At 48.2% G+C, this 22,318-nt stretch overlaps 1 protein-coding gene across 1 annotated transcript in view; it reads left to right on the forward strand.

Moving 5' to 3' along the window:
* Window positions 1-22,318, forward strand: part of MYBPC3 (myosin binding protein C3) — a 423,360-nt gene that overhangs the window by 227,558 nt on the left and 173,484 nt on the right. Inside the window, exons 17-20 of the mRNA XM_085646556.1 lie at window positions 74-240; window positions 1,406-1,571; window positions 14,502-14,608; window positions 17,423-17,452. Of these exons, the coding sequence (XP_085502682.1) occupies window positions 74-240; window positions 1,406-1,571; window positions 14,502-14,608; window positions 17,423-17,452 (470 nt within the window). The remainder of the gene's footprint in view (window positions 1-73; window positions 241-1,405; window positions 1,572-14,501; window positions 14,609-17,422; window positions 17,453-22,318) is intronic.

Here is a 22,318-nt window from a genome sequence, read left to right on the forward strand (position 1 = left end):
GTGTGCCCGTAAACCTCCACCCAGTAGAGGCCCGGCTTGGTGCCCAAGAATCAGCCTTGCCTTATTGTTTCAGGGAGAAGGATGGAGTGGAGCTGACCCGTGAGGAGACCTTCAAGTATCGATTCAAGAAGGACGGCAAGAAACATTACCTGATCATCAATGAGGCAACCAAAGAGGACACTGGGATCTACAAAGTCATGACCAATGGTGGCGAGTCCATGGCTGAGCTTGTGGTGGAAGGTAAGAGAGGCCGGAGCACGGACATGATTAGGCCACATCCATAAGGCGCAAGCCTTGTGGGTGGTGACACCACTGACAGAACACCTGGGGGTCCACACCACTCAACACAGGGGTCAGGGCCCCTCTGCCAGCCCACCTGAGGATCCACACCCCTCAACACAGGGGTCAGTACCCCTCTGCCAGCACACCTGGGGGGTCCACACCACTCAACAAAGGGGTCAGCGCCCCTCTGCCAGCACACTGTGGTAGTCCACACCACTCAACACATGGGTCCGAAACCCTCTGCCAGCACACCTGGGGTTCCACACCACTCAACACAGGGGTCTGCGCCCCTCTGCAAGCACACCTGGGGGTTCACACCACCCAACACAGGGGTCCGCGCCCCTCTGCCAGCACACTGTGGGAGTCCACACCACTCAACACAGCGGTCAGCACCCCTCTGCCAGCACACTGTGGTAGTCCACACCACTCAACACAGGGGTCTGCGCCCCTCTGCCAGCACACCTGGGGGTCTACACCAGTCAACACAGGGCTCTGCGCCCCTCTGCAAGCACACCTGGGGGTTCACACCACTCAACACAGGGGGCCGCACCCCTCTGCCAGCACACCTGGGGGTTCACACCACTCAACACAGGGGTCCGCGCCCCTCTGCCAGCACACCCGAGGGTCCACGCCAGTCAACATAGGGGTCTGCGCCTCTCTGCCTCCACACACAGGGCATCCACACCACTTTACCAGCATACCCATGGGTGCTGAGACCCCCCCTCAACCCTTCAGAGTCCCCTTAACCCTTTGGGGATGCATTTATTTCAAGAACATAGAATATCTGTGGAATGTGAGAGAGTAAGGGGCTCCTCTTTGCATTCTTCAGGGTGGTCCATCACTTTGCCTTACGCTGCCGGGCTGACGAGTCCGGGGGCACCAAGGGAGTTCAGGGTAGGCCTCCGGGGACTCTGCATGTGTCCAGGGTAGGCCCATGGGAATCCAGGGTAGGCCCCATTGGTGTTCAGGGTATGGCCTCTGGGAAGTCCATTGTTAGCCTCCGAGGGTTGCCTGTAGCGCCTAGAGGTAGGGTATCCTCCCAGGAGGTTGAAGGACGGTTTCTGTGCATAGAGTGACCACAGACCTCACTGACATGTATTTGTTGCCCTCTCTCCATCTCCAGAGAAGCAGCTCGAGGTCCTCCAGAACGTTGCTGACCTGACGGTGAGGGCTCGTGATCAAGCCGTGTTCAAGTGTGAGGTGTCTGATGAGAACGTGAAGGGAGTCTGGGTCAAAAATGGCAAAGAGGTCATCCCCAATGACAGGATCACTATCTCGCACATCGGCAGGTAAGGCTAAAGCTCCTTGAGTCGCTTAAATAGAAGGCGCCATGTAGCTTGAGTTAGGCAACGGGAGGCAGAAACTGAATCATTTCAATTTTGATAACATGATTAACATTGAGAGTCCCACCCTATGACCGTATCTGCAGGTAAAGACCCCGACTACGACCCTCAGACACTGCTGATGTTGGGCATGTGTGTGCGTATGTGTGTCTGTACATATGTATGTGTGCACCCCAGAAGTAAACAAACTCAACCAGACCACCACCGTCAGAGAAGTGTCCTTCCAACGAGTGGTGGATGGTGGAGAAGGGCTGTAAAGCCCTGGGGCACCGCTGGGCGCTCTGAGAACCTAGAGGATGGGTTGGCCTACAGAACCACACTAAAAGTGACCATTAACAGCTTGGACAAGCAAAAGACGGTCTTTTGTAAGGAGAAGGAAGACAATAGCGGCTCATGGAGAGGGCCATTTAAAATAGTTAAGGAATTGGCTCATCTGATTCATTTAACCAGGCAACCTACGCTTCAGCTCAGCATTGTGAGGAACTGGCTACATTTTTTATAGAGAAAATGGGCACAATATCCTCGACCTTTTGAGAATCAACGCCCCATGGAGGAAACCTTTTCTAGAGATCCCAGTCCTCACCTTGGGGTTTAAGCCCATTGCGGCAGGTTTCTGCCCTTACATCAATCCATGACAACGGCGCAGTCTGCTTCACCTTCGGATCATCGCCCACTCGGCCGCCCCCATACTAGGCCCATATTTCACACGCAGAATGTCCTTCCAGCTGGAAGCATGCCCTGGTCTTGCCGTTGTTGGGGAAAGCTGGCATGGACGCCTTTATCCTCTAATCGTCTCCCAATCTCGCTCTTGGCACACACGCCTGAGTGCTGGGAAGATCAGTTAACGTCCTACTATCTCATTTCCTAGAGAGTAATCATTTACTGGATTCTACTTAAACAGGGTTTGGAACCAATCACCGCACAGGATCCCCCTTGCTGGTGGTACTGACCACTTTTAAATCAGGGTTTGATCAAGGTAAAGCCACAGACCTGATCCTATTAGATCTGTCCGCTGCTTTCGACACGGTCTCTCATTGGCTGTTAATGCCGACGCTGCAGGAGGCCGTCTGCATTCTTCTACCCTACGGTGGTTTGGATCGTTCTTGAGCAACACATCCCACGCTGTACAACCGACCCCTTTTATTTCCAGTCCTCGCCTGTCACACTGTGGGGTTCCTCACTTAGCTCTACCTTATTTAACATAAATATTTCATACTCGACAGGCATTGTTAAGGCCGTGGGCTTTGATAGTCTCATGTATGCTAATGACACAAAGCTTATTATTTCTATTGGTGAGAGACACGAGGGAACCTGCCTCTCCGGTGTAGCAAAGTGGATGCAGACACATTGTCTGTAACTCGGTACAGAGAAAACAGAAATCCTACTCTTCAGAGGGCTTGCAGGGTTCGTAACAACTCTTGGTGGCCTTCGCTCCTAGGTCCTGCCCCTAGGCCAAAAAGGGTAGTCAAGAATTTGGGATTTCTCATCGATGATTCTCTCTCTATGCAGGATCAGGTAAATGCAGTTTGCGGGAGTTGTTTTGTACTCCTACGCCTGTTGCGGAAGCTCTTTCGATGGATCCCGGTAGCGTAACAGGAGGAATGTTACTTAAGCGCTGATGATAAGTGTAGGAAGGTGGAATCTGACTGCATGGTTGCCCCCACTTTTTTCCTGGTGTTTTGCTGGTTTTCGACTTAGTTTGGCGGGGATCCTTCTATTAATGACTTTAGCCTATCTGTTTCCCCCTTTAAACTGATTACAAGTACTTTAGGTACACTCCAGATTGGAATCTGGGGTACCCGTATAAGTCCCTAGTATATGGTGTACTATGTACCCAGGGCATAGGTACCCCATAGGCCTTTCAGGGGCTGCAGCATGTATTATGCCACCCCTGGGAAGCCATCCAAAATGAAACAACAGAACTGCTACAGCAGCCTGTGTAGGGTGGTGCATGCACCCGTTACTGAGATATAGGTTCAATATATCTCTCAATATCACTGCACATATAAACTTATCAGTTACCCCTATGGCAGGCCTTAACAATCCTGAAGGCAGGGTGCTGGGTTTTATGTGAGAGGGTGCCCATGCATGAGCAGAGCCCCTCTGCAGCCTTCAAAACCTTTATTCCGGGGTTGTTTGTGATTCAGCCAAACCATATACTCTTAAGTGCATTATAACCAAACGATAAATGCTAACTTTGGAATGGCTGCATGGAAACATGTCGTGTTTGGTGTCAAACACCTTGGAATCATATCCCCACACCAGTAACTGGTGTGGGAGTATGAGCCCACCCTTCTAGAGGGAGAGACACGACAGCACCGGTATACCCAGTACCAGCTAAACAGACCCCGGCATCACAAAATGGATGCTGCCAGCCACAGACACAAGTCTGCCCTCCTGCTGCTGGACAAAACTCCGGCAGGGGAGGCCTGGACAATAGGTTTCTTGTCACAGGGAGGTTTCACCACCTCGCAGACAGGCTTTAGTGTATTGGGGCTGGGTGGGTGCACTCCAAGAGTGCTTTGAAGTCTGCACTGGGGGCACATTTGGTGTCCCTGTGCATAGTCCAACTCAAACAGGTTGCAGGGGCTACCAGCCCATGCTCTGGCGTGAAACTGGACAAAGGAAATGGTTGTAGCCACCCCTCTTTCCTGAACCTCCCATTGGTGGGTCCCTAGCGTTTGTCCCACCCTTTCCTTGGGTATAAGATAGGAACCCCTGGCTACAGGACTTTAGAATACACCTGGACAAAAGTCTGATACCTAATCCTGGAACTTCAACGATCTACAAGGCGCTAGATGACTGAAGAATCTCCCATGGAGTAAAGGAGTTACTCCCCTGCAAGGCAGGCACCTAAGACGCATCTGACCGGATTGCATCTCCGAATCTCCCGCCGTACTCCGAAGAATTTGCAACACAGGAGGTGGGTTCCCAGACTTCCCAGAGGCCGACCCGAGCTCCCAGCAAAGCTGAGACCCGTAGCCCTCGTGGGGACTGTGGAACCGGAACCCCTGGACACCGTGCACATTTGCAAGTACATATACTTCTCATAAATCCTTGAGGCTGTGCTTTGGGCTACTTGTAGTCCACACCCCGAGCGGTGTCTTCACCGAAGATTTCTGGCCTAAACTCACCGAGTGTCCCGTGGGCTGGTATTGTGTGATTCCTCTCGAGGTGCTTTCGCGATACCTGGTCCGTCGACTGGTGGGTCCCTGTGAAGGCAACTCTAACTTAATTGGGCTTACCTAGTTGCTCCAGACGTGCCCTGACTCTCCATCGCTTGGAGAGTCCCCAGGATCTTGCTGGTCCACATAGAAGCATCTTTTCTCTTCCTGCGTGGGTTGCTGTTGCCAAGGCTTGTTGGGTTCGATCTGAGCACCGACACTGCAGCACTCGAAATCCTTTGTGGGACAGCTCGAATCCAGCTCCTGGTTGTCGACACCTCCTGCTCCTCGTGGCTGCAGAGTCAAGCTTCTCCTCTTCGCACCTGTGAGAAGTTGGCCTGGTATATGCTGTTCACTAGTTAAAGTGGACACCTTGCTCCATTACAATTTGACTCTTCTGGTAGATAGGTTTAAGACAACCTTTTAAAGAAAGCTATCCTAGTGGTAGCTGTGGAGAGCAGCCTTCAGGCTAAGTCTTTAGATGAATGTAAAGCAGCTTGTTTTACCTTATAATCTCTTGAATCACTAAATGAAAGGACACCACACAGGTATATATATAAAATATATATGTATTTATTACTAAGAACTCTCTGCTAATCTCTTTATGAGATTAGAAGTCAAGGACATATGCACAAATCAACATTTCACAACAAGTTAAGCACAAATATGGCTGGGGCCCTAGGGGCGTACCAGACCATATACTAAAAAAGAGACTTAGAGATTATGACTTGCAAGGGGAGGAGGCCTAGGGCCTTCAGAAGCGCTGGGGCCTCACTAATCCACCCAAGGCAGGTAAGTAAAGGACCCACTGGAGACGCGTGCAGTGAGAGAACACAGCCGCGGGTTCCCAATTGACTTCAATGGAGCAAGTTGCGATTGGAAATTTAGAGTTTTAGGATACTTCGGGAGAGTCTACAAGCAAGTCACTTACAGAGTAAGTAGTTCTAGAGCCAACACACACAGGAGCACCGTAGTACTGGAGTTACCTCACCCACGTAAGCCGGGTGCATAGGTGTCAGGTCGCGGCGTCGTTTTCAATGGGAGCCAATGAAGACTTGCTGCTTGTGAAGACAGGAGAAGTGTCCGGTGGAATCCAAGGCTGGATTCAGAAGAAAGAAGACCTGAAAGCAGAGGGGACAGTGTTCAAAGTCACTTGGCAGTGACCCGGGGCAAGGAAGATAGATGCCCACAGTCGTCGGGTGATTTCAGGTGATCCATGGATGTCTTGACTCTTCAGCCACGAGGTGCAGGAGGCGTCGACGACAACCAGGAGCTGGATTCTGCATGTCCCACAAAGTCTGCAGCTTACTGCGGTAACGGCGACCAGATTGGAGACAACAAGCCTTGGCAGCAGCAAGTCTCGTGGAAAGTGTAAAAAGTCAGCGGTGCAGACCAGCAAGGTCTGAGGGACTCACCCAGTGAGGGTAAGTCAGGGCAGGCCTGGAGCAACCAGGGGAGCCCTTTGGAATTGTAGAAAAGTCTTCTGGGGACCCACAAGCCAACCGGCAAGGGATTGTGAAGACGCCTCAGGAGGATTCACTCAACAGGGGCCCACGGTCACTCGGGGCGGGGTAGGGCTCTGATCTTCAGTAGAAATCCTGCTGGAGGCTTGGACCACACGTGGTCCAAAGCACAAGTTCGTAGAACATCGTGAAGGGGTTGCACTCGAAAATAGTGCAAGGTACCCAGGGATTGCGGTTCCTCGTCACTCGTGGGGTCCACTTGCCTCAGCATCACTGGGGACTCACAATGGCCTTGGAGAAGTCAGGAAATTTTCTTCCTGGGATGCAGGGACTTCGAACTCCAGCGGGAGCAGTCAAGTTTGCGACCGTTGTTTGCAAAGTTTGATGCCTGCCAAGGAGTGGAGTCACTCCTTGACTCCAAGGGAGATTCTTCAGTCTTCCAGAGGTAGTGGAACGTTGAAGGTCCAGGATTCTTCTTCAGAGCATCGTCCAGGGATATCTAGTTTGCAATGGCAAGGGTTCCCTAACTTATACTGAAAGGAAAGGAGGGACTAGCTCTATGACCCCACCTATGGGAGGGTCAGGGGAGTGGGTGGCTACACCCACTTCCTTTTGTCCAGTTTCATGCCAGAGCAGGGGCAGGTAACCCCTGAGCCGGTTTGGACTGGTGTATGCACAGAGGAGCCTACTGCTACCCCAGAGCAGGACTTCAAAGCACTCTAGGAGTGCACCCACCCAGCCCCAGTACACTAAACCCTGTATGGGAGGTGACCACTCCTCCCTGTGTCAGGATGCCTATTGTTGGGCCTCCTCCACTGTGAGTTTCGGTTATCAGCAGGAGGGCAGCCCAGTGTCTGTGACTGGTGGCATCCATTTTGTGATGCTAGGGCTCTTCAGGATTCTACCGTGTTTCCACAGTGGGTACATGTCTATCCCTCTAGAAGGGTGGGATCATACTCCCACACCAGTTACTGGTGTGGGGGTATGATTCCAAAGCGTTTGACACCAAACACGACATGTTTTGATGCAGCCATCCCAGAGTTAGCATTTACAGCGAGGTTATGATGCACTTAAGAGTATATGGTTTGACCGCATTCACAAACAGCCCCAGAGAATAGACTCTGAGAGCTGCAGAGGAGCCCTGCTCAGGCAGAGGCACCCCCTCACATGGAAACCAAGCACCCTGCGCTCAGGATTGATTGGGCCTGCCTTAGAGGTGACTGATAGATTTAAATGTGTGTGCAGGGAGAGATATAGTGAACCTATATCTCAGTGAGGAGTGCTAACACTACCTCACCCAGGCTGCATTTGCAGGCCTGTGGTGTCAGATTTAGTCTGCTTCCCAGGGGTGGCATAATACATGCTTCAGCCCCTGGTAGGCCTGTGAAGTACCTATGCCCTTGGTACCTAAGGTACCATATACTAGGGGCTCATAAGGTACCACAGTATCCAATCACTATTGCACCTAATATGCACTGCAAGTTATTTAGAGAGAACAGAGAGGCTGGGGCCCTGAGTAGCAGGGTCCCAGCCACACTATAGCCAGAAACCAGTGCAAACATCAGAAAAAAAGTGGGGCAACATAAGGTGCAGATCCTACTCTCCTACAGCACCTGAAACACCCGACATTGGTGGGCATTCGTCTATCGTGCCCCTGGTCACTGGCAAGTGATCCATACTCTGTACCCTCTGTTTTCAGGTTCTTCTGATCTTTGATCCAGGCTTGGATCACACCCGACACTTTTCTCCTTCCCGGCAGCAGTACTTTGCAGCAGATCGCCATTAAAATCAATGACGATTCCCGACACCATTTGACACCTATGCACCCGGCTTCCCTGGGTGAGGTACCTCAAGTACTCCAGTACTCCCGTGGGTGCTGGCCGTAGAACTGCCTAAGTCTAAAGGGGTTTGCTCAAAGTCCTCTTCTAAGTGTCCTTAACTTCTAAAATTCCAACCGCGACTTTCCCATAGAATAGTACGGGTCTCGCGTCTGTGTTCTCACACTGCACGCGTCCCCCGTGGGTCCCCTGTGTCACTACCTTGGGTGGTTCCTTGGGGTCCGAGCGATTGTACGTGCTCCAGGCACTATGTCTAGTCAAGTCGTTGTTCTTATACCACTTTCTTAATATATGGTTTGGTCCGCCCCTGGGGCCCATTGTATATTGCGCTATTTACTGTCGTTTTAGAACTGTATTATTGTGTGCCTTGCTCTCTAACTTCATGCAGACTGGAACAGCAGTTTTTTAAACTGCTGGTTCGACTTTGCCATCTAAACCATTGGCAAGGGCCGCACTGCCCTTAACAATATATTTAAGTCTCCCCTAAGGATGCCTATTGAGGACTAAAGCCGGGATCTGTATATTTTTAGGTGGAACATATTTTTTTTTATATATCCTAACAACAAAGCTTCCAAATTGCTACTCGGAATTCCTCGAAGTGACCAAAAAACTCGGCCGCACTACGTGGAGTTCCGCAAGCGGCGCGGCATGTTACATTGTGCTGTTTGCGCTGATTTGTAGTGCCAGGTGTTTGTCCCACGCAGTTAAATCAGCACGAATGGCACTACGCACAGCGCAAGAGGGCGCGGCTTCTTTTGCCGCTCGAGTAGATGTTCCACTCGAGTGGCAGCTTCCTCGTCGCGAACAGAAGGTGTCTGAATGTGAGCGGTAGCGACCACCCGGCACCGCCCTCATTTTAAATTCTCGCCGGGAGGTTGTCTGGAGTAGGATTTTCCTTGCTCGCCAACTTACCGCTGCCTGTGTGAGTGCCGAAAAAACTCTGCTTCACTGCAAACTGGTTTTCCCAAGGGCATGTAGCCTACAGGTGGCCACATCTCTAGGGTGGGCTATCAAGCTCCTAACACCCAAGGAAGGTTCAGACATCTTGAAAGTGGGCAGAATAGTGCACTCTGGGATTCCTAGATGCCACACATAGCCAGAAGTCCTCATAGGACAGGAGAGATCCTGGTAGCCCATTGACTAGTGACTGCATAATTCCCCCAGGGTACTTTCTGGGCATAAATATGGCACCCCTGGCACTCTGAACATCAGATCATGACGGAACTGGAGAAAGGATCAAGAAAGGACTGCCCTGCTGAACCCTGCACCTGGAAAAGAGAGGCTGCACCATCTGCAGGACTGCACCTGCCGCACTTTGGGCTAACGAAGATAGGACTGTGCCTATGACTGCTGGTTGAGAAAAGATCGCTACCAAACCCCAGACTAAGGAAATGACTCCAAGGGTCATTCGGCTGACCCCCTTTAACCAGCACCAGGGCCATTAAAGCTGAAGTAGCCCAACTCAGCAAGTCAGTAGCCAATATTGAGGAATCGCCACTGAGCGTCCTATGAAACCAATCCTCGATTTTGGACCTGGAATTGTTGTCTGAGTCCATATTGGTCACCCAAAAGGGACCGACCATTGGGTCACGCTGTAAAGTTCAGAACTGGACTAGAGAACACTTTGGTGGCCAGGTACCTATACAGTTACACCATATGGACCCCCTCCCCCCAAACCTTCTCCCTGTCAGATTTGGTCACCCTAGTCGGGACGGAATAGTGTAACTCAACCCTTACAAACTTTTCAAAAGTTTGCAAACTTTGCGGTTACCAATGCTTGTTTGTGGTTTAACTAATATTTACATTTTCGTTCCAAATCTATATCTCCGGAACCCTCTGGCGGATTTTGTTCTTCTTAGTCTCTAAAATGCATACAAATATATTCTAGTTTTGTGACTTTCTTATTTTGTTAGTTTCTGTTAAAAGCTTTATACTAGTTCCTTTGGTTGAGCCTGGCTGCTTGAAACCACAGCCACCCTATGTTGAGCAAAAGGTTTTGCAAACGAGCCTTACTGGACCCAAGACAGTTTTTGTGAGTGTATTTCACATTAAGGTCGCACAACTATACCATAAAATGCACCTAAACCGTCACATCTATCTAGAGTCCAGTTTGGGGGACCCCTACCTAGAGTAGGGTTTTAGATGTCGATATTCATTTACACAACTGTGTCCATTTTAAAAGCCCCCTAGCCAGAACACTGTCCATTTCGAAGACCACCACCTCAAGTAGACAAACTATAAATAAAACCCCATAGGAAATATGTTACATTATTTAAATAGTTAAACATATAAATAAATGTAAATTAGTGTTAAAAATATATTAAAGTGGTACATATTTATTATTTAATCCTATGGGTTTTTATTTTAAGTCCCTTCCTTCCTTATGTTCTATGGAAGGATGTTGCAGTACCAGTAGTTGTCCAAGTGTAGTACTAGACTTACCACACATGTACACTTTTGCGTAAGTTTACTCTTTTTCAGTATTGACAAACCTCGATTAATTGTAACTTTACAACCCCAGAGAATCCGCAGTCCGGCAGAAAATTCTGAACATTAAAAATAGGAGAGTCCTATCTGGGGCCTATCTTTTTATGTACGGAGTTCTCCTCTCCGACTACGCAATCTCTTCAGTCGTAAAGTTACTATTAAATCGAGCTTCATGAATACCCAAAAAATGTAAACGTACACAAAACTTGATGTTTACTTTTGTGAATCAGACCCTAAGTTACTACAAAAGTGCAATTGGTGATTACGGAAAAATAGTTCACTTACTCAAAAGTGTAGTTTGTGAATCAGTCCCTGTGTTTAGAGCAGCGGTGTGGGGACAATTGTCCTGTCCTCGTCGCCAATGTTGTGTATGGGCCTAAAAACATTTTGTCGCTCAGGAGTTAAGAAAGACAAGAACACAGATACACTCGCTGGCTGAAACAACAAGTGAAACCACCCCTTTCTTAGATGCAGTGTTCTGTGCAGGGTGAAACCAATGCATAATGAAAATAGGGGGGAATAGAATCTTATTCACGGTGCTGCAAATTGGCAACACTACACGTTTCTCACATACTTTAAAGGGGCTGGGTCTACCCCCCCACGAAACCCACCCCCCAAGGCTTATGAACGAATATGTTTGAGCTGTGCCAATGTGTGCTGTGTGCAAGCCTGGACGAGCGTGCCTGGGGCACGTGCAGCCCCAGATTGTAGTGTTTGCCCAATGACCCTACCGATACCTGAAATGAGCATCAGTGAGTTCTGAGCTGTGTGCCTGCGGGCATCTCTTGTGGGCATCAAGGATGAATGGGGGTTGAGTCCAGGAAGACCCCACAGACACTTCAACACGTCTTATATGGAGGACATGACAGACAGACAGACAGACAAACCAAGAAGCACTGGAGGATTTTCTATGAAGCCAGGACCTTCAAAGGCAGGCAGGGCTGGGGACGGTGTATCACATACCAGCCTGTTCTCCATGACGGGTGTAAACCTGGAAGAAACACACCCTCCGTTTGCATTGCTTTCCTGGTGCTCAGTGCATAGGTGCTAACTAGATGGAAACCAGGAACTCGAATGCTGGCATGAGCATTTCGCTTCAAGGGCTCGTTTAGGTTGTATTTCAGACAAGTACTGCCACTTTAGGGGTAGATTTTCAGTTACCATTAATTCCCGTTTGGTGACATTTTTGTAAACAATAGATAGGACACAATATTTCAGCCAGACAATATTTTGGCAGCATACCCATGCCTAGTCCTCCCTTGTGCCATGCGGACCGGGTGCCTGTGACATTTCACCTTCACATCAGGATAACGGCCTTTCAGGCTCTCTCTGAACCTGGTATCTGGAGTTCTATTGGCTCCCCAGAGAGCATAAAACCCGCAGCCTTAGATCCTTAGACCATGTGCGCCTGACCATGATACACATGTGTGCATTCCCACCTGACCATGTCATCTCAGTACCACCTGACCTGTTCAAATCATTCCTACCCAGCCATGTCAACTCAGTCCCACCCAACCATGTCAACTCTGTCCCACCCAACCATGTAATCTCAGTCCTACGTGAACATGTCAAATCAGTCCCACCCGACCTGTTCAACTCATTCCTACCCGGCCATGTCAACTCTGTCCCACCCAACCATGTCATCTCAGTCCCACCCAACCATGTCATCTCAGTCCCACGTAAACATGTCAACTCAGTCCCGCCCAACCATGTCAACTCTGTCCCACCCAAACATGTCATCTCAGTCCCACCCAACCATGTCAACTCAGTCCTACCCAACCATGTCAACTAAGTCCCACCGACTGTGTTCAATCAGTTCCACCTACCATGCCAACTCTATCCCTTCTGACCATGTCAACTCCATCACACCTGACTATGTCAACTCTATCCCACCCAACCATGTCATCTTAGTCCCACCCGACCATATCAACTCAGTCCCATCCGAACTTGTCAACTCAGTCCCATCTGACCCGTTGAATTAATTCCTACTTGACCATGTCAACTCAGTCCCATCCAACCATGCCAACTCTATCCCACCCGAACATGCCAACTCCATCCTACCCAACCATGTCAGCTCAGTCCCACCCAACCATGTCAACTCAGTCCCACCCGTCCATGTCAACTTAGTCCCACCTGAACATGTTAACTCAGTCCCACCCGACCATGTCAACTCAGTCCCACCCAAAATTGTCAACTCAGTCCCATTTGACTATCTCAACTTAGTCCCACCCGAACATGTCAACTTAGTCCCACCTGGCCACGTCTTTTCAGTCCCACCCAACTATGTCTTGTTACAAGATCTTTGTACTTATCTTTTTCGCCTGGAGTGTCTTATTTGTCACTTATATTTAAACATTTTTATCACATATACAGCAACGGTCCTTATAATTTAAGCTTGCTTTCATTTTAAAAATGTATGTGGAGATGCTATGCTGCACAGGTGCCACCCTCTCACCAGAGCCATAAAGACTCTGGGCCCTAATACCAAACTGCAGTGTGTAGTAAGTGAAGCAACTCTACAGTAGTGCAACTCACCAACCTACGGGTGGAGAGCACTGCCTCCACCTCACCTGTCTTTTGTTATGTTATGTTATCCAAACTTAATATAGCGCAACGAATCACCCCGTAGGGGTATCTCAGAGCTAAAGCACAGTCCCAAGATGAGAAAGGAAAAAAAGAAATGTGGTTGAAAAAGCCACTGTTTAGGTTTCTTCTGAAGCAGACAAAATCAGAGTAAATGCGAATGTGAGGGGGAAGCCTGCTCCAATGAAAAGGACCCGGGTGAGATAAGGATCGACCACCTTGTCTGACTGCGCAAACACGACGTGAGCAGATCAGGAATTGATCCTTACATCTCAGATTTCTGGTGGATTGCTACAGATATTTCGCCAGGGTGGTGGAGATCCCCAGACACGCACGTCTACGTTGTAGTAGTAAATGTGGATGTGACAACGGGGAGTGGCTAGAAAATGGGAAATACCAACTAAAAAATGGGAAGGATTTACGGAAAAGTAATGAGGAGTGTAGGAAGGGTCAGGCTACTACAAATACCTCCCCACCAAAAAAAAGAAATTTAAATATATATACACAAACACATATATATATATCTACAAATATATATATACAAATATAGTTTATTTTTTAATATTTTGATATATATATATATATATTGTTTATTTTTTTTAATATGTTGATTAAATCATTATTTTATTATTTTTTATTTTAATAATAACTCAATATAAAAATTACATTAAATTACATTTTCAATTGTGTGTTGATAAAAGGTAATAATTTAAATTAACTAGACACATATATTTCAACAAAATGTAAATTAAAATAAAAATGTTATGGTGGGTGGGAATTATTTTATCATTTAATTAATATATTTATACATTAAGTACATTTATTTTAATTATTTAATTATTACTGCACGTTTAATTTGGTGAGTTAATATGCTGTAAGGATTTATTTTAATACTTCTATGTTTATGATAGATAAATATTGTAAATGATTCTACATTTATATTTTATTCTACATGTTTTTTTATAATTTTTTAAAAAGAATAATAAACGTAATTTCTTTGCCCTAGTCCTTAGCCATGGTGAAAAGTTACTATTAGTAATTTTACACTGGTATATCTTGTTGCAAAAGACTCCAGTAGGAGGTAAAAAGACATGTTACACTGGGGTGTAAATTTACACTTGGAAATGGTGAATAGCAAAAAAAGAGTAGATTGACACCTAGGTGCTGTAATAGATTTCCAAGTGAGTAAATCTACAGGTGCAAATGTACCTTTGTGAACCAGACCGTCAGTGTCTACTTCTTTCAATCCCTCTGGTCCCACGCCTAGAGGAAGGAAAAGGCTGATACACGGTTACGAGCTCCATCTGACCTCTCACGCCTCTCTCGTTTCTGTGATTCTAGGACCCACAAGCTAACAATTGACAATGTGGTAGCTGAAGATGAGGGCGATTACTCCTTCATCCCCGATGGATTTGCCTTCAACCTTTCTGCCAAACTCAAGTTTTTAGGTAAGTCTTCAATTAAATTTTCATTGAAGATAAATGGGCCATTGAATGACCCCCAGGAACATCAGTCGGTCACTATGTGACCCCCTAGGGCATCCCCTGACACATCAATGAGTCATTGGGTGAACCCTAGGAACATCAGTCAGTCACTAAGTGACCCCCGAGGGCATCCCCTGACACATTAGTAAGTCATCATATGACTCCAGGAACATCCGTCGGTAACTGTGTGACCCCCCCTAGGGTATCCCCTGACACATTAATGACTCATTGGGTGACCCTTGGGATGATAAGGGGTTATGGCCAAGTAATGACCCTTGGATAATTAGCTGGTCATTGGGTGACTGCTGGCACATGAATAGATCATTGTATGACCCCTGAGGATCTTTAGGGATCCCCTGGTACATCAGTGGGTCACTGCATGGTCTCTTATAGATCAATCAGGGAATTTGTGGTAATTAGGGACCCACTGCGTCACCAGTGGGTCATTGCACATCAGTGGGTCACTGCATGGGTTATTGCACATTAATGAGTCATATCATGGGTCATTGCATATCAGTGGGTCATTGCATGGGTCATTTCTTATCAGTGAGTCATTTCTTGGGTCATTTCACATTGGTGGGTCATTGCATGGGTCATTTCTTATCAGTGGGTCATTTCATGGGTCATTTCACATCGGTGGGTCATTGCATGGGTCATTTCTTATCAGTGGGTCATTTCATGGGTCATTTCACATCGGTGGGTCATTGCATGGGTCATTTCTTATCAGTGGGTCATTTCATGGGTCATTTCACATCGGTGGGTCATTGCATGGGTCATTTCTTATCAGTGGGTCATTTCATGGGTCATTTCACATCAGTGAGTCATTGCATGGGTCATTTCACATCGGTGGGTCATTACATGGGTCATTGAACATCAGTGGGTCACTGCATGGGTCACTGCACATCAGTGGGTCACTGCATGGGTCAGTGCACATCAGTGGGTCATGTGGGTCATTGCACATCAGTGGGCCATTGTATGATCTCTTATACATCAATCAGGGAATTTGTGGTGAATAAGGGACCCCTGGGGTCACCAGTGGGTAATTGCACATCAGTGGGTCACTGCATATCCGTGGGTCATTACATGGGTCATTGCACACCAGAGGGTAATTACATGGAGCATTGCACATCAGTAGTTCATTGCACACCAGTGGGTCATTGCACATATGTGGGTCATTGCATGGGTGATGCACACTAGTGTGTCATTGCACATCAGTGGGTCATTGCACATCAGTGGGTCATTGCATGGGTCATTGCACATCAGTGGGTCATTGCACATCAGTGAGTCATTGCATTGGTCATTGCACATCAGTGGGTCATTGCACATGAACGGATCATTGCATGGGTGATGCACACTAGTGTGTCATTTCATGGGTCATTGCACATCAGTGAGTCATTGCACATCAGTGAGTCATTACATTGGTCATTGCACATCAGTGAGTCATTGCATGGGTCATTGCACATCAGTGAGTCATTACATTGGTCATTGCACATCAGTGAGTCATTGCACATGAGTGGGTCATTGCACCTCAGTGGGCCATTGCACATCAGTGGGTCATTGCATGGGCCATTGTACATCAGTGGGTCATTGCACAGCAGTGGGTCATTGCATGGGTCATTACACATCAGTGGGTCATTGCAAACCAGTGGGTCATTGCACATAAGCGGATCATTGCATGGGTGATACACACTAGTGTGTCATTTCATGGGTCATTGCATATCAGTGAGTCATTGCATGTGTCATTGCACATCAGTGGGTCATTGTATGATCTCCTATAGATCAATAAGGGAATTTGTGGTGATTAAGGGACTCCCAGGGTCACCAGTGGGTCATTGCATGGGTCATTTCACATCAGTGGGTCATTGCACATCAGTGGGTCATTGCATGGGTCATTGCACACCAGTGGGTCATTGCAAACCAGTGTGCCATTGCACACCAGTGGGTCATTGCATGAGTCATTGCACATCAGTGGGTCATTGCACAGCAGTGGGTCATTGCCTGGCCCTGGCATGTTGTTGCATCATCAGGGAACCCCTGTGATGTCAGCAGGTCATTGTATAACCTCTAGCTCATCAATGAGTCCACAAGATTAAGTGGGCCATTAAGTTACACCTGGGACATCAGCAGGTCATATTATGGCCCCTTGGATACAAACAGGTCATTGTATGGCCTCGTGCATATCCAAGGGTCATGGTATGACTGACTCCTTGGACATCAATGAGCCATTGTCTGGCCCATAACACAGCCTTGGTAACCTTTGAGACATCAGTGAGTTTTTGTGTGACCCCTGGGACACCAGCTGGTCCTTGTTTGACCCCTGGGACACCAACCGTTCCTTGTGTGACCCCTGGGACACCATCTGGTCCTTGTTTGACCCCAGGGACACCAGCCGTTCCTTGTGTGACCCTGGGGCCACCAGATGATCCTTGTGTGAGCCCTGGGACACCAGTTGGTCAGAGTCATTGAGTGGCCTGTTAAACATCAATGAATGAGTTAGTGCCTCCCTGGAAGATCAGTGTGTCTGTGATATGCTCCTGGGAGATAGCTGAGTTTTATTGACCCCAGGGACCCAACTGGGTCTTTGAGAGACCCTTTGGTTATTAGGAAGTTTTTTGCAGACCTCGGATATTGTGCTCCTTGGGAAAACTGCAAGTGGGTGTCATGCTGTAATGAACAGATGATCCGGGGGCATTGGTTGGCCAGTCAGTGACTGTCACTCCTCAAGAATGTCTGGTTATCTTCATGGATACAAACTGTGCTTTCTCTTTGCTTTTACAGAAATCAAGATTGACTTTGTTCCAAGACAAGGTAAGAACGGACACAGCTGTTCTCTTTGGTCCTTTGGGCTCAAATATTTGTAGTTTGAGTTTGTCTTCTGATGCATGAACACATGTCTCTGCCTGATATGTGTCTGCATGATGTACGTCTGTCTTTCTTTGGGCAACAGTGGAATACATCCACTGGTTAGGATCCTACCTCTCTCCCAAACTGGCCATGGCAAATCGAGGCTAGCGCGGCACCGCTCTGGTGTGCTTTCTGGGAGGAAGACTCTTGCATACTCCTCAGACTTGTCTTTTGGCTTGAAAGCTGGGGCTAGATATCTTCCGATCCTGGCCAATGGTCCATTGCAATGTAGGACCATATTATGCTTGGTGCCCACTATGTCCACTTTTCTATATATCTTAGGAATTGGGCAGTTAGTATGAAAAAGCGTTTTTCTTCATAGTGCAGCAAACAATGGACACTGAGTAGAATTACTATGTTTACGCTTTATCTATCTTGAATAAATTGTTAATCAAACAATGGGCAGTGTTGGGGGTTGGAGATTCATGCGAGTTGGTGGCTATAGATTTATTTGCTACATAATTTTTGACTTTTTGTAGATTTCACTAAACATTTTGCTTTTTACCTTTGCGATCTGGTGCTAGTAGACATTCCAGATACATTAGTATTGCAGGAAAATATTTTATCACCAAACATTGAGATACAGAGATGTGTCAAAGTAGGTCGACACACATCAGAGATAGTTGTATATATCGTGAGCAATGCCTGCCTTTGGGCTTGAAAGTCCCCTGTACAGTGACACTGCCTTTATAGGGTGTTTTTCTAAATGTCAATCCTACAGTGCGACTGAAGTGCCCAACCCTCAATGTGAATCTCCGAAGCATCCAACCTCCAGTGTGAATCTCCAAGGTGTCTAACCCTCCGTGTGAATCTCCAAGGTGTCCAACCCCCCGTGTGAATCTCCAAGGTGTCCAACCCTCTGTGTCAATCTCAAGGGTATCCAATCCTCTGTGTGTATCTCCAAGATGTACAACCATCAGTGTGAATCTCCACGGTGTTCAGTCGTCAGTGTGAATCTCCAAAGTGTCCAATCCCCAGTCTGACTCTCCAAAGTGACCAATCCTCAGTGTGAATATCCAAAGTGTCCAACCCTCTGTGTGAATCTCCAAGGTGTCCAACCCTAGGTGTGAATATCCAAGGTGTCCAACCCCCCGTGTGAATCTCCAAGGTGTCCAACCCTCTGTGTCAATCTCAAGGGTATCCAATCCTCTGTGTGTATCTCCAAGATGTACAAACATCAGTGTGAATCTCCAAGGTGTCCAATCGTCAGTGTGAATCTCCAAAGTGTCCAATCCCCAGTCTGACTCTCCAAAGTGACTAATCCTCAGTGTGAATCTCCAAAGTGTCTAACCCTCAGTGTGAATCTCCAAGGTGTTAAGCCCTCAATGTGAATCTCCAAAGTGTCCAACTTCAGTGTGAATCCCCAAAGTGCCCAACCTTCAGTGTAAATGTCTGAAGTGTCCAAACTTCAGTGTGACTTTTTAAAGTGCCCAACCCTCAGTGTGAATGTCTAAAGTGTCCAATCTCAGTGTGAATTTCTAAAGTGTCCAACCCTCTGTGTGAATCTACAAAGTGCCTAACTCTCAGTTTGAATATCTGAAGTGTCCAACCTCCAGTGGGAATGTCTATTTTGTCCAACCTCCAGTGTGAATCTCCAAAGTGTCCAACCCTCAGTGTGAATGTCTAAAGTGTCCAATCTCAGTGTGAATTTCTAAAGTGTCCAACCCTCTGTGTGAATCTACAAAGTGCCTAACTCTCAGTTTGAATGTCTAAAGTGTCCAACCTCCAGTGGGAATGTCTATTTTTTCCAACCTCCAGTGTGAATCTTCAAAGTGTCCAATCCTCAGTGTGAACCTCCAAGTGTCCAACCCTCAGTGTGAATGCCTAAAGTGTCCAGCCTCCAGCGTGAATGTCAAACATGTCCAACCCTCAGTGTGAATGCCTAAAGTGTCCAGCCTCCAGTGTGAATGTCAAACATGTCCAACCCTCAGTGTGAATTTACAAAGTGACAAATCTTCAGTTGACATCTTTGTTTGTTTTAATCAATCAATCACTCAATCAGGGTTTGTAAAGCGCAATACTCACGCATTAGGGTCTCACGGCACCGTGGTGCAGCTCCGTTGGGGTCATCTGAAGAGCCAGGTCTTCAGGTCATTCCTGAACTGGCGCAGTGTAGGGCTTTGCCGGAGGTGGAGGGGGAGGTTGTTCCAGGTGTTGGCTGCGAGGTAGGAGAGGACCTTCCACCTGCTCTGTTCCTGTAGAAGCATGGGATGGTGGCCAAGGAGAGGTCAGCTGATCTGAGGTTTCTCTTGGGGGCGTGGAAGGAGAGACGGTTGTTGAGGTATTCTGGTACAATGTTGTGGAGGGCCTTGTATGCATGTGTGAGCAGCTCAAACTCTTCTTTCGATGAGGAGCCAGTGTAGATTGCGGAGGTGTTGGGTGATGTGGTTGTGCCGGGGGATGTTGAGGATTAGTCTGGCTGCGGCGTTCTGGATGGTCTGGAGCTTGCTGAGGTTTTTTGATTGCGGCATAGAGGGCGTTGCCGTAGTCCAGTCTGCTGGTGATGAGGGCGCGTGTCACAATTTTTTGGGATTCGGAGGGGATCCATTTGAATGTTTTTCGGAGTATGCAGAGTTTGTCGAAGCAGGCCCAGGATACTGCAATGATCTTGTAATTCATAGTGAGCGATTAGTCCAGTATGATGCCAAGCTTACCTGCATGGTCTGTTGGGTTGGGTGGGTTTCCTAGTGCGGGGGGGCCATTAGATGTTGCCCCAAGCTGAGAGGGTGGAGCCAAGAATGAGGACTTCTGTTGTCTCTAAGTTGAGTTTCAGGCAGTTTTTATTCATCCAGGTGGTGACTGCTTTCATCCCTTCTTGGCAGTTGTGCCTGGTGATGTTGGGTTCCTTGGTGAGGGAAAGGATGAGCTGGGTGTCATCGACATGGGAGATGATGTGGAGCTTGTGGTTTCTGACGATGGTTGCGAGGGGGGCCATGTAGATGTTGAAAAAGGTGGGCTGAGGGAGGATCCCTGGGTTACTCCACATAAGGGGCCAGATGTACGATGCGCAAAAATAGCGCCTCGCAAATTGCAAGTCTTTTGCGACTCGCAATTTGCGAGGTGCTATTATGCATGTACAACAGTGTTATTACATTGTTTTGAGATTCCCAATGGGGTCCCAAATTGCGAGGCTCATTAATATTAATGAGCCTCTCGCAATTTGCACGCCCATTGGGAATGCCAGCGCTCCCATGGATGGTGGCCTGCTGGGATCAGCAGATCACCATGTCTGTGACTCCTTTTTAATAAAGCAGCTTTTTAACCTAAATGCAGCCCATTTCCCTTAAAGGAAAACTGGATGCATTTTAAAAAATTAAAAAATTTAACGTTTTCGTTTCATTTTTTAAGGGAAGGCAGTGAAAAATATTTTCCCCTGCATTTGCAACGGGGAAGGGATCCCCTTGGGACCCCTACCCTTTTGCGACCCGATTACCACCCTCTTGAAGAGGGTGGTAATTTGCTAGTGTTTTGCAACCGCAATTGCGGTCGCAAAACATTTGTACATGGGGTGCGCTCGCTATTAGGAAGGGAACGCCCTTCCTAATAGCAACTCACAATTCCAAAATAGCGAGTCGCAAATAAATTGTGACTCGCTAGTTTGGAATGGTACATACCCCTATTGGTTTTTGCATGCGCAAACGGGTTTGCAAACCCTTTTGAACATGCAAAAAGCATCGTACATCTGACCCCTTGGTCTCTGTCGGTTCTGAGAGGTAGGGAGGAAGTCTGACTCTCTGTGCTCTGTCTGTGAGGAATGAGCAGATCCAGTCTAGGGCCTTTCCTCGGATGCCGGGGTCGTGAAGTCTGACTCTCTGTGCTCTGCCTGTGAGGAAGGAGCAGATCCAGTCTAGGGCCTCTCCTCGGATGCCGGGGTCGTGGAGTCTGACTCTCTGTGCTCTGCCTGTGAGGAATGAGCAGATCCAGTCTAGGGCCTCTCCTCGGATGCCGGGGTCGTGAAGTCGGACTCTCTGTGCTCTGCCTGTGAGGAATGAGCATATCCAGTCTAGGGCCTTTCCTCGGATGCCGGGGTCGTGGAGTCTGACTCTCTGTGCTCTGCCTGTGAGGAATGAGCAGATCCAGTCTAGGGCCTCTCCTCGGATGCCGGGGTCGTGGAGTCTGACTCTCTGTGCTCTGCCTGTGAGGAAGGAGCATATCCAGTCTAGGGCCTCTCCTCGGATGCCGGGGTCGTGAAGTCTGACTCTCTGTGCTCTGCCTGTGAGGAAGGAGCATATCCAGTCTAGGGCCTCTCCTCGGATGCCGGGGTCGTGGAGTCTGACTCTCTGTGCTCTGCCTGTGAGGAAGGAGCATATCCAGTCTAGGGCCTCTCCTCGGATGCCGGGGTCGTGAAGTCTGACTCTCTGTGCTCTGCCTGTGAGGAATGAGCATATCCAGTCTAGGGCCTTTCCTCGGATGCCGGGGTCGTGAAGTCTGACTCTCTGTGCTCTGCCTGTGAGGAATGAGCAGATCCAGTCTAGGGCCTCTCCTCGGATGCCGGGGTCGTGGAGTCTGACTCTCTGTGCTCTGCCTGTGAGGAATGAGCAGATCCAGTCTAGGGCCTCTCCTCGGATGCCGGGGTCGTGGAGTCTGACTCTCTGTGCTCTGCCTGTGAGGAAGGAGCATATCCAGTCTAGGGCCTCTCCTCGGATGCCGGGGTCGTGAAGTCTGACTCTCTGTGCTCTGCCTGTGAGGAAGGAGCATATCCAGTCTAGGGCCTCTCCTCGGTTGCCGGGGTCGTGGAGTCTGACTCTCTGTGCTCTGCCTGTGAGGAAT

Source organism: Triturus cristatus, chromosome 3_1, assembly GCF_964204655.1.
Source record: "Triturus cristatus chromosome 3_1, aTriCri1.1, whole genome shotgun sequence".
Classification (NCBI taxonomy): domain Eukaryota; kingdom Metazoa; phylum Chordata; class Amphibia; order Caudata; family Salamandridae; genus Triturus; species Triturus cristatus.